The sequence below is a fragment of the Mesoplodon bidens genome (genome assembly GCF_964165515.1).
Source record: "Mesoplodon bidens genome assembly, chromosome: 1".
Classification (NCBI taxonomy): Eukaryota; Metazoa; Chordata; class Mammalia; order Artiodactyla; family Ziphiidae; genus Mesoplodon; species Mesoplodon bidens.
The window spans coordinates 18,001,578-18,013,672 of NC_138176.1; the positions used below are offsets into that span (position 1 = coordinate 18,001,578).

Consider the following 12,095-nt stretch of genomic DNA (forward strand, 5'->3'; position numbering starts at 1 on the left):
ATTCACATGTTAAGGAACAGAGGCTGGCGGTACAATGGTGAGGTGAGTACCCTGACTCTGCAAACATATGAAGATCCAGCCTGCAAATCCCAGCCCTACCCCACCTACTCTCAGGGGAACCAAGGACAATTTTTTTTTTTTAAATTTTGTGCCACAGTTTCCTTCTTGTTAAAAATGGGGAAGATGGGGCTTCCCTGGTAGCGCAGTGGTTGAGAGTCCGCCTGCCGATGCAGGGGACACGGGTTTGTGCCCCGGTCCGGGAGGATCCCACATGCCGCGGAGCGGATGGGCCCGTGAGCCATGGCCGCTAAGCCTGCACGTCCGGAGCCTGTGCTCCACAACGGGAGAGGCCACAACGGTGAGAGGCCCGCATACCACAAAAAAAAAAAAAAAAAAAAAAATGGGGAAGATGGTTCTTACCTATTGGGAGGATGAAATGAGTTAACATATGAAAACCACTTAAACTAGAGCTGGTTCATAAAAAAGCACTCAATAAATGTTACTATTAGCTTATTTATATATAAAATTGCAAAAATAGTTTTTCCTCCTATGGAGGAGCTGTTAAGAGTGAAACAAGAATATTTATGAAAAAGTGAACTCAATGCCTGAATGACAGCAAATTTTTAATAAATGGTGGTTAATATTAATATTAAGCCACACCCCCACCAAAGAAAGGGTTCATCCTTCTTTCCTCTCACACCAAAGAGATGAGCTTAAGAATACCCATGAGGGGCTTCCCTGGTGGCGCAGTGGTTGAGAGTCTGCCTGCCGATGCAGGGGACACGGGTTCGTGCCCCGGTCCGGAAGGATCCCGCATGCCGCGGAGCGACTGGGCCCGTGAGCCATGGCCGCTGAGCCTGCGCGTCCGGAGCCTGTGCTCTGCAGCAGGAGAGGTCACAACAGTGAGAGGCCCGTGTACCGCAAAAAAAAAAAAAAAAGAATACCCACTGAGAATTAATAAATAAGAGCTAATGTTGACAAATATACATGTACACCACACCTTAACTCATTGATAACTCCCAATAAATGAAGGGAGGTATGAAAATTGCCCTGCTTTATAGATGGAGAAACTGAGGTCTAGAAAGGTTTCAGTACACAATGCACATGGTCACTCAGCCAGCCAGTAGCCAAGCCAGGGTTTGAATTCATGCTCTTAATCATTCCATTAAACAGACTCTGCAAGAACCAAATCCCAGTGCCAAAACACATTCTCTATTCTTCTGAGGCAAGACAGCTCATGCCAAAGAGGCCTGCAAGAATTATGACTTTATCATTACATCTGAAAGAGGGAAAAACAAATAGATCCTTTTCATGGAGAGGAAATCCACTACAAAGACCCAGAAGGAGGAGCTCAACATGATAGAAGGAGGAAGGTATTTCTTTGGGCTACCTTGGACCTCTGTGTCGACAAAACGGCCCTATTCTACTCCACGTGAAAAAGAATCCTGCACAATCCTCTACCCTCCAGCCTCCGCTTTCTCCCCCACTTGTTAACCATGCCCAAAGGGTGGCAGTAAGTTTAACTGCAGACAGTAATTTTTGTTAATGGAATTCTAAGCCCATCAGTTTTCAGCTAAGAGGATGAGAGACTCTTTCACTGTGTTTTTCTAAAGCAAATATTTAGTGCTTTCATCTTTTAGTGCCCTAACATGCAATCTGTCACCCAAATAAGAACACAGGAGAAAAAAAAAAAAACCTTCTCATGTGGGTGTTTGTAGAAATTATATCATGTTTCTGATGTCGATCAGACAAATGGCAAGCACTTCTGGAAGGGGACACACGTCACTCCGCATGCTCTTCTCGAGGCGTCTTCCAGAGTTAAGGCACCCAGGCCCCATGGTTTACACTTGCTCCACTTGTGAAAATCATGCCAGCCCTGGCTTTCCAAAGCACCCCTATCATGTCAATCATGATGCAGAGAAGCAGCTTGTTTCTGAGCTGTTCTGTTCCTCTTGTTTTGCCTAGGCACCCATGCTTATGTTACTTTGTTTAGTGTGTGATTTTTTTTTTTAATGAGAACCATTTTTCCTCCACCTGGAGGACATTCTTCTACAGAAACCTGTTGCCAGACTACAGTAGTTTCTTATCAGCAAAACTCACTCCTCTCAGCTAAACCATGGATGATCCGACCCTACCACATTCCGAGAGATTTCTTCAGCCTGGCAAGACAGAAAGGCAGGGAGAGGGGATACAGACAGGAAAGTTGGGGTGACTTTTGTAGAAGGCAGTTCTAATTCTTTTTCCTGATTCTAAAGCGAGTTTCGATTCCAGAAAGCCAGAAGGAGAGCTACGACTGTATTTCTAGATGTTACCTCCCCTTTCCACCCCTATAATTTCTGCTTTCTGCTCTGGGTCACTGTTCCCACTTCTCAACTGGCTGCAATGGCAAGTCTCCAAGTAATTACAAAGGCGGGAATCAGATTACACCAGATTCTACATGTGTGCGATTGTTGCCACCTTCCCCAGCAAAATCCACAGCAGAGGCATCATCAACTGTTCAGTCAAGTGTGACGCTCTGAGCTGGGGACATCTGAGGCCACCTCTCCTCGTTTCCCAAGAGGAGGACAAGCACACACACACACACACACACACACACACACACACACACAGCATCACAGCACACAAATGTCCCTGCAGTTCACTTTTCCCTAAGAAAGCATAAGCCCTGACCGCAGCAGGTGAGACACAGCTCTGGCCTTCCTGTGATCGTACCAGCTTGTTCCAGAACCTGGGTAGGGATGCACAGATAATCCTGGAAGCACCTCAATTCCTGGCTTCACCTAAGTAATGGGACAAGTGAGGACAGTTGGGGAGAACCACGCTGGGTCAACAAATCTGCAGATGATGCAGCATCTTCATTTTACACATTATGCCCAAATCTTGATCATCTGTCCTGACATCTGGGAAAGAATAATATAGATAATTCAAAGCAGAATACTCCAGAAGTCGTTTCCCTTCACAATGCTGTCTAGATGGTTAGCAAGAACATTTCCCTCGCTAATTAGATTTTTCTTTGGCCACTGTCAGAATTAGCCCGAGTTCTCCTAGTTCCACAAAGTGGCCCAAAGCATCCTAGGTGTGCGGGCAAGAACAGCCAGTACAAAAAAACAGAGAATCCAAACAACACCTGTCAGCAACTAACAGGCTGACAAGCAAGGCACTCTGGTCACATCTCTTCTGCTGGAGAAGGCGTGGAGAAAGAGCAGAGTAGAGACTTATAATCAAGGATGAAAAATGAGCCTCTGAATGAAAGAGATGAATCAGGTCAATGCTATCTTTCAAAGGGTAAAAACGATAAAAGTAAAAAAATAAAACCTACATCTCTTGTAACCATAAAAGGGTAGCGCGAGAGTGTGTGTAAGGTGATGAAGCTGTTCTGATTGTGGTGGTGATAATACGAACGGATGCCAAAATTCACAGAACTGTAGACCAAAAGAAAAAGCCAATATTGTTGTATATTTTAAAATCCCACATCTCCAAAGAAACCTGCTCCTCAGACCTAAAACCTGGGACACAGAAGTATATTCAGTAAGTGCAACTTCAAAAAAACAGACAGCTGCAGGTGACCCCACCAAGCCAAGATTGCAGGGAGGAAAGCCCCCCAGGAAACTGATTTGAGTCCACTCTGCTGTCCCCAGCAGGTCGGGGCCAAGGACAAACAAATGTCCGAGTCCCTTTAGAAGCGCACATATCCCTACATCCTGAGAGCAGTGAGCGCGTGCCCAGACACTGCTGTTCCTGCCCCGCCAGGCACAGAAATGCCCCCACCTTCCCTTCAGGAACTGCCCAAATTTCTGAAGCTAGTAAAAGCACCATCAGCAAGCTTGCCCTGACTCTCGCCTCCACCCATCTTTCTCCTGGGTTCTTATAAAAGAGGCAGGAGGAGAGAAACTTGTCCAAGGGGCAGAGTTGTGAACTGGATCTCCGTCTGGATGATTCCACGTTTCTTCTACTCTCTGGCGGAGGGGTTTCTCCTTTCCCCAGGAGGAAAGGATCTCTCCCCTGCCACACTGGCTGCTGGAGAAACACCAGGCATGCCAGAAACCCGGCGGGCAGGAGCCAGGCTGAGCGCGCAGTGATTGAGCTCTTCCATGCTCCCTCTGACCCCGTACATCACGCCCAGCCCAACACCATCTCCTGCCAGCTCTGTTTTTCAAAGCAGCAAGAGGCCCTGGCCGGGGCCTGGGGCTGCGACACAGGGGCTCCGACGGAGCTGGGCAGACCAAGTGACAGGTGGGGCTGGGAAATTAGGCAAGCGGGGCAGCGCGTCCCTCGGCCACCCCCTGCCTCCCCACCTCCCTCGACTCTCACTTCTTCTTTCTCTGGCGTCTTTAGTTCCTTCCTTGTCCCCGCCCTCCCTTGTCAGAAGGAACTGGCTTTTCCAAAACAGAAACTTTCACTCTGAGCACAAACAGGCCTGTTATTTAGACCTTCTCAGAGAAAAACGCAGCCAGCTGTGAGCAGGCTCTGGGTGGCGAGGCCGCGGGGACAGAGCGCACACCGAGGAGGTGGCTCACAAAGGGTTTAAAACTCCCTGGCTGTACAAAGGCCACCTGCTTCCTCACCTTCAGCTCCAGCAGAGGAGGCCACCACTGACTGGGAAAGGACAGTCCAAGGAAAACTTGAACCTGGCCTCATCAGGGAAGACGAGTCCACTTCTCCCACTTAGCTCCCCAAACCACACCAAAACCATGTTTTGGTAACTACTACATTTCTTTAACGCAAACAGGCGTGAAATGAACTTTCGGAGATGTGATGGGAAAAGCTGGAAAAGTGTGGAATAAAGGATAAAAGACGAGGCAGCTCCTAGAATCATCTCTTGCTAAAGTAGCAGCAACTAGTGCGATACCTCTGAATAAGGTACAGAGGACCGGCCTGACAGAGAGGGATAAAAACTAAGATCCTCCACTTTGCTTACCTGACAACCGCCTTTAATAAAAACGAGTAAATTCAGTTCCAGAGTCTGGGCTGAAATGTGGTTCATCTCTGTTCCCAAATTCCAAACATCGACCTCACTGACACCATTAAAAGGACTGATCGGGGCTTCCCTGGTGGCGCAGTGGTTGAGAGCCCGCCTGCCGATGCAGGGGACACGGGTTCGTGCCCCGGTCCGGGAGGATCCCACATGCTGCAGAGCGGCTGGGCCCGTGAGCCATGGCCGCTGAGCCTGCGCGTCCGGAGCCTGTGCTCCGCAACGGGAGAGGCCACAACAGTGAGAGGCCCGCGTACCGCCAAAAAACAAACAAACAAAAAAAAGGACTGATCATAGGAAGGTACTCTGAGAAACAAAGGTATCACAACATGGAAAGATAGACAGACAGACTTGATAGATAATGTCGAAACCGTGAGTAAAAAGCATCTTCGCCCTCTCTTCAACTACTGACCACGTATCATGGTTTGAGGGGCCCTATAAGGTATAAGATGTCTGAAGGTTAATGTAAACTGTCCCCGACACAGTGTAGCCCATTAAAAACTGATCTGTCACCTCACAGAATGACAAAAGGGGAGGATCCAAAACAATAAACTGTGCGGATGACAAGATGTCCTGCATGGAAGGCCCAGAGTCTTCTCTCTTAATGACCTTTGTCATATGAGATGCAAAACATGTGACTCCCAAAGAAGGGGGAAAAGAGAGGCAGCCACAGAGATAAGAGCCGTGATCAAGTCTGTGGTGTCTGAGCAGATGTCAGGTGACCCCAGAGCCTGGATGCAGGGCCGGAAACCACTCCCACCACCCAAGGGATGGGGTCCTTAGAGGACATCCACGCACCCCGCCTGGGCTTCCTACTCTGTATACCAACCTCCCGGGGCGGAGAAAAGTGTAAGAAGTGAAAAGAACACTGTCCACAGCCTTTAGTCCAAGGAATGGTCAACTTGGGAAATAGGGCCCAGAATGATCCTCCCCCTCTCTGGGCCTGTGTCCCTGGTGGGAAGCCCTGTGCAAGTTGTGGCCAAGCTGTGTCCATCCCGTAGGGGGCTCTGATAAGCAGCGGGGGAAACAACACCATTTCACCTGGGAGTGTGGCTTCTTTGAGGTGCCAGAAATTCCAAGTTAGGCACTGCAGTGCCCATCTATACTACTGGGGCCATAATTTGGCAGAGGAAATTCACGTGCCCATTTAACCCAGAAGAATTCAACAAAGAAGCTTTGCACACAGAAAAAGGAGAAGCTTTGCAAAATAACATGAGTGGTCCCACCAGCCATCCCACCCTGAGAAGGAATTTAGGGAGGGGGTGAATTTGCTGGATCGCTTGCTCAGAATGATCCAGGGCTGTGCGTGCTAAGCCATGGGTCATATATATTATGGGGACATTATGGAATGTCCAAAGTCATTCTGTCTTTGTTATTTTCAACTCACACTCTCTCCCACATGAGATGCAACCAGACTGTAAGAGTGGAACTTTAGAAACAGTGTGTTTGCACTGGGGCAATGACTAAGCATATTGAGAGGTACCCAATTCTGGAATGGACACCACTAGAAGTTTTACCAAGAGTCTTCACAGGACACGCAGGAAAGAGCTTCTATTACAAGAGATGTGAGACAGACAGAAAATAATTACATATACGATATGAGCCCGCCTATGATTTTTTTAAAACACATCCTTTAAAACACTGGAAGGAAGTATGTCAAAATATTAACTCTGCCTTTGAGAAATATTTTTACTGTTTTCTCATCCTGCTTCTCTATGTAATCAGGAGAGGGAGGATGACTTAAACATTTTAGCTTAACTGAACGCTTGGTAGTCCAAACTTATAATGCAGAGATTTATAAAGCAAATACTTCCTCCTTCTAATGTACTTTGTTGTGTAAATCCAGATTTTCCATACATAACATATTGAAAAACATAGTACTAAGGAAATGAAGCAATATCTATATTTGTTTCAATGACTAATAAGCAAAAATAAAACTTTGGCCATGATGCCATGCTTTTTAGAAATCAGACACATAATAAGCCACAGATTTATAGGATGTGGTCTAATAAACCTAAGAAAAGTTTCATTTCCTCTCACCAAAATGGTTAACTCCCTGTCTATGTGACTGGCTTTGCAAAGTTAGCAGAAGCCTTTTTTTTTTCCTTAAATGCATAACTTGAGAAGTTAATAAGCAAGTGCCAGCAATAATGTGCCCCCTCCTGAATTCACACACAACACACACACACACACACACACACACACACACTCACTCACTCACATACCCCTAAAGAAAAAACAAAATTAGGCTCAAAACCAGCAAAAAGGTAGGTCAACCAAACTATCAGAAGGGACAGCGGGTATCGTCTTCCTAACCCCCAGCCACTGACCAGGAAGAGTTCAGAGAAGCCCTTCAAGACGAAGGAATAAGAGAAGGATCTGAACAAAGAACCTTTTAAAAGTTTGTTTGCAAGCATTTCCGTAAAAATGGTATTGACTAAGCAATTACAGGAAAAACCTCTTTCTTTCTTATCTGAATGCATTTATGCCATAGGTCACGCCCTATTATTGTCACTATTAAACATGGTAATAGCCTCCGTGTAATGACTTTGTGTGGTGAGCTTTAAAATGGCCATGAATAGCTAACTAGAAAGAAGTGACTCATGCCTGCCCAGGTGGACATTTACTTTCTTAGTCATAGTTAATCAACTGGTCTACCAACCTTAATTCCCTAGAGGAGACAGCCTTGATTCTAAAGGGTTAGAATCAAGCCGAATCACAGGGAAGAGAGAGCCGGGACAATGAAGGTTAGGTATGGATGGGGTGGAAAGTATTCTAGATATGGTACCTGAAAAGCAAAAACTGGACTCTGGATGTCCTGAACCAGAAGTTTCCTCCCAGCTCCTGAGACGGCTGGGTGTTGAACAGGACCTAACCCAATCTCCTTTAGCAGGTGGAAGATGGTTGGTGGAGAAAGCTCCAAACCATGGGCTATTTTGCCAGGGTCTTTCATTAACAGCAGTTTTAGAGCTCCACCCCTTTGTGATCTTAAGCAAGTTACCTAACCTCTCTGGGGCTCATCTGCAAAATGGCAATAATCACAGCACCTTCCTCTTAGGGGTGTTGTCAGGTTTTGAAGAGTTAATATACACAAATCGCTTACGGAAGTGCCGGGACCGTAGGAAGCACTGTATTAAAAGTCTCTTTGATCAGTATGTCAAGGGATCCTGGTAGGTACCCAGTGAAGCAGGCTGGGCAGGGATTCCCCTACCACCCCCTTTTAACAGACACAGGGACGCATCACAGAGGGATGAAGCATCTTGCCGGCAGAGGTGAGAGAACGCTGGACTCAAACCTAGTTCTGACTCCGGTCATGCGAGGTTTCCACTATGCTACCCAGAACCACCTCGAACACACCCAAGCTGTGCGTGGAAAGCATGCAGCACGACTGAGATACCCAACCCCCCCCCCCAGCAGAGGCCAGCCCATCGCACAAACACACCAGCAGTGTGCGATGCCTCCAGAATCCTGCTGGGTGTCTGCGCCAGACCGAGCACGCACGCCAGCACCTCTGGCCAAGCAAGCCCCCGCTTTATATCCTCAACTCCACTGATGCTCACAACAGCTCACATGTCATCCCCCTACACTGATGGGGAGACTGAAGCACAGAGCACTTGGGTAACTTGCCCGAGGTCACACAGCCCGAGTGGTGGTGTCTCTGTGTCTGGTCTATTCACAACTTAGGGATTTAGACCTAATCCTGGAAGCTGGGTGTATTGGCACTTCCCCAGGAGATGCTTCCCTGTCCTGAGGGCAAAGCTTGAGAAACAAGCGTAGTCACTGGCGCCGCCGGGGATCTAATCAGCGCCTGTGGATCTTGAGTTATAAGGAAGAAGCCCCGTCTTTCTGTTTCATTTTCCTCAACTCAGAATGGGTGCCTGGTTCTCTTTTATCTACCTCATAACTCTGACCAAAGATTAATGAGTTACCATTTGCCAGGCCCTGGTGGAGGAATAACTATGATCGGTATGGCCTTATCATCCACAGTCAGAATGAACAGAGACTCTTATTAAAAGCCAGACCAAGGAGTGGCTGCTGAGAAAAAGCTTCCTTCGGGTCAGGGCTGCTGCCAAGAAGTGCAGCAGCTCTGTGCAACCCAGGCCAGTTAAAGACACGGCCATACACGTGCACGGGACACATGTAATCCGGGCACAGGCCTCATCAGAAGAGAGGAAGGAGCATGCGGGGTCAAAAGACCCTAGAAACATCCTCAGTTTCAGTCACATCTGGCCAGAGGGGAACAATTAGATAGGAAGATTTCCACAAGACACCCACGCGTGAAGTTACTAACCAGAATTAGGACACATTATGGTGTATAAGAGCAACCGAGTGAAAAGAAAAATACAAAACTCTGTAAGGTACCGTTCCAATTTTACGAAACATTTTTAAACTTTAGACACATGAATGACAAGAAAGAAATGCATCCAGATATTAAGAGATTATAACTAGGTAAAAAAGAACGTGGGTGTTTATATTTTCTTCTACCTGTTTCTCTTTGTGTCTCTAGTTCTCTTATAGGGCTATTTACTACTTTTTAAATTAGAACAAGCTTTTAAGGATGATGTCACCCGCCTTTTCTCTCTCCAAAGGCAAGACGCACGTACACGTTACCTGTGATCCTAGGCCTCTGCTGTTTTCTGTCCCTGAAGCCCTAACACGCAGCACAGCAGCCAGCGCATAGTAGGTATACAATAAATATTTTTCAAAGACAGAGGCTTTACTAATTGCCTCTTAAATATTCACTTTCCTTTTTAAAAAAACTTAAAAGCTAGCATTAGTACTAAATCATTCACTGTTTAAGTCTAAAGAGTTACCTTACAATTTTTTATCTGCATCGACTTTTGCTTTTCTGAAGATGAAAGCGTGTTCTAGATGTTCTTTATTCTTTGGGACTACAAATTTGAAGAGAACTGTCACTCTCAAGCACGGAGCAGTGTGGGGTATTGACATTGTATTGAATTATTTAAAGGAAATTCACAACACGCTTCCTGTCCTTGGAGAGTGACATCTGCCAGAAAAGCCATTCGCGGCTGCCTCAGGAAGATACCACTGCAGAAGGGTGAGCACTGCCCAGCACCTTGAACTCTAAAAGAAAATCTGTAAGTTCTAAAGAACAAATAACAAAGACAAAGTTCAGGTGATAACTTCTCTTCCACTGGAAGCTCTGAAGAGTCCCAGGAAATTATGTCCTGGGGGTCAAGTGTAATGGGATAACGTGTTGCTCATCATTCTCACCGAAGCCCCGTGTGACACCGGACCACGTGGCTTTAACTGGGAGCCCGGCGCCTCGGGGTCGCGGGACCACCTCCCTCTACCCTGTCCTCGTAAGCTGGCATTTTTATGGCTATGATAAACCTATCCGTGGCCAGCACACCCAGACATCACGGTACCCGAAGTGACAGCGATGTGACGGGAACTGGGGACCACGGCGGTGGGCACTGCCCTAGTGGGAGGTAAACTTTGGATGGGTGGTTTCAGTTCAGAGCCCGCTCATCTCATACCGTCATTCTGCTCCGAGACCTACCTCCAAACACCAGGGCTCCCCAACCTTTTGTAAGGAATGGCTCCTTTTCATGTCCCTGAAGACTTGAGTGCTGACAGTGAAGTCTGAGGGGGGGTAGAAGTGCTGACAGTCATGTCCCTGAGTGCAGCAAGGGAGGGGGCACTGCTGCCAGGAAGAAAGGGGAACAGAGTGAGGCTCGGGAGGGAGGCGGGCGCAGTCAGCAAGGCATTCACGGCCCCCAGCCTGACTTCCTGCCCTACCCCCGCTTCTCTACAAACTCCAAGCGGGGAGGATCATGGTTCCCCCCACGAACCCAGAACTCGTCCACCTCCCTGCTGGCCAGCGACATCTTCAACACAACCTCCTCCTGGCAGCCTTTCTGATGCATCCCTTCCCGCTGAGCCCACCCTTGCCCATCGTTCCCCCTAGGGACACGCCACTCCTTCCTCTCAGAAGCCCGCTGGCTAGCATTTTCTCTCTCTCGACTTACCTTACTGAATTTTCCATTAGTTTAAACCATGTGACACTGCTGCAATTCCTACCCTACAAAAATGCAATTGTATAGGGTTCCACGCAATTCTAGAGCTATTTGGGGAGCTGTCTTAATACCTTTCCCTCTGCCAGGCTGCAGTCTCTTTGAGAGCAGCAACTACACTGACATATGTGGACCCCTTGAAAGATCCGGCAACACACACCCCGAGTGCTCAGGAAGTATGTGCTTTACGCACTTCAACCCAGCTGGAGCCCTAGGATGAGCGCTGCTTCTCTGTTTGGGGCTCTGGATGGGAATGTTCATGTTATTCCACTATTCCTCACAACCACCCTGTGAGGTAGGTACTACTGTTGTGCCCATGTTACAGACAAGGAAACTGACTCAGAGACGTTAAGGAGCATGCCCAAGGTCACACAGCTAGTAAATGGCGAGGGAGGGGGGGACCTGGACCAGGTCTCAGTCAACTCATGGTGGTGCTATGTAGATGCATGTGCCTGTCCGGATGTTGACTATTGCTCTATAAACGGGGTAGAGAATTGAGGGGTGTTAAGAGCGACGTGGGGTCCAAGAAGGGCTATTTCACAACAAGGAAATATCATTCTAATCGCCTTTAAAAAAAAGAAAAGATCTATGCCTTTTGTGTTCATTGTAAAGGATTATGTCTTCCTTTACAATGAAGTTTATGTGCATTGTAAGACGTTTAAAAACTTCTCCACTCTAGTTTTTAAAAAGTTTTTTGTGAAGGAAAAGCCCATGAACAAATTTTTCACCCTTTCTAATCCCAAATAATAGAATTCAGGATTAAGAACATGAGATTGAGCACAATATCCAATATTTTATGTTCTGATATTCACTACATAGCAGAATGAGCATAGTGGGTACTAAAGACTCTAGGAGTTTGGAAGTAACGGACAAATCTATAAAACAGCAGCCACATTTCTAGAATAACTTACATGGTTCCCATATAACCTGGTCCTCCGATGGGGGAGGTGGGGGGCTTATCCAGGTGGATTAAAACCAGCCAAAAGCCATGTGAACACCCAAGTTGAGAAGAAGCCACATCTCCTGCAAACTGGTGCTACTCTAGGGCCCTCGCTGGTTGCAACGGTCCCTGTGGCTGGACTTGG

General features: G+C 47.2%; 1 protein-coding gene across 42 annotated transcripts in view; it reads right to left on the reverse strand.

Moving 5' to 3' along the window:
* TCF7L2 (transcription factor 7 like 2) overlaps positions 1-12,095 on the reverse strand; it is a 200,955-nt gene that overhangs the window by 63,613 nt on the left and 125,247 nt on the right. For 13 of the 42 annotated variants that reach the window (XM_081231411.1, XM_081231405.1, XM_081231383.1 and 10 more), the window contains one exon: positions 10,497-10,640. The exons of the other annotated variants lie outside the window; for them this stretch is intronic. In XM_081231411.1, coding sequence (XP_081087537.1) covers positions 10,497-10,640 — 144 coding nt within the window. The remainder of the gene's footprint in view (positions 1-10,496; positions 10,641-12,095) is intronic. 42 annotated transcript variants of the gene reach the window in all.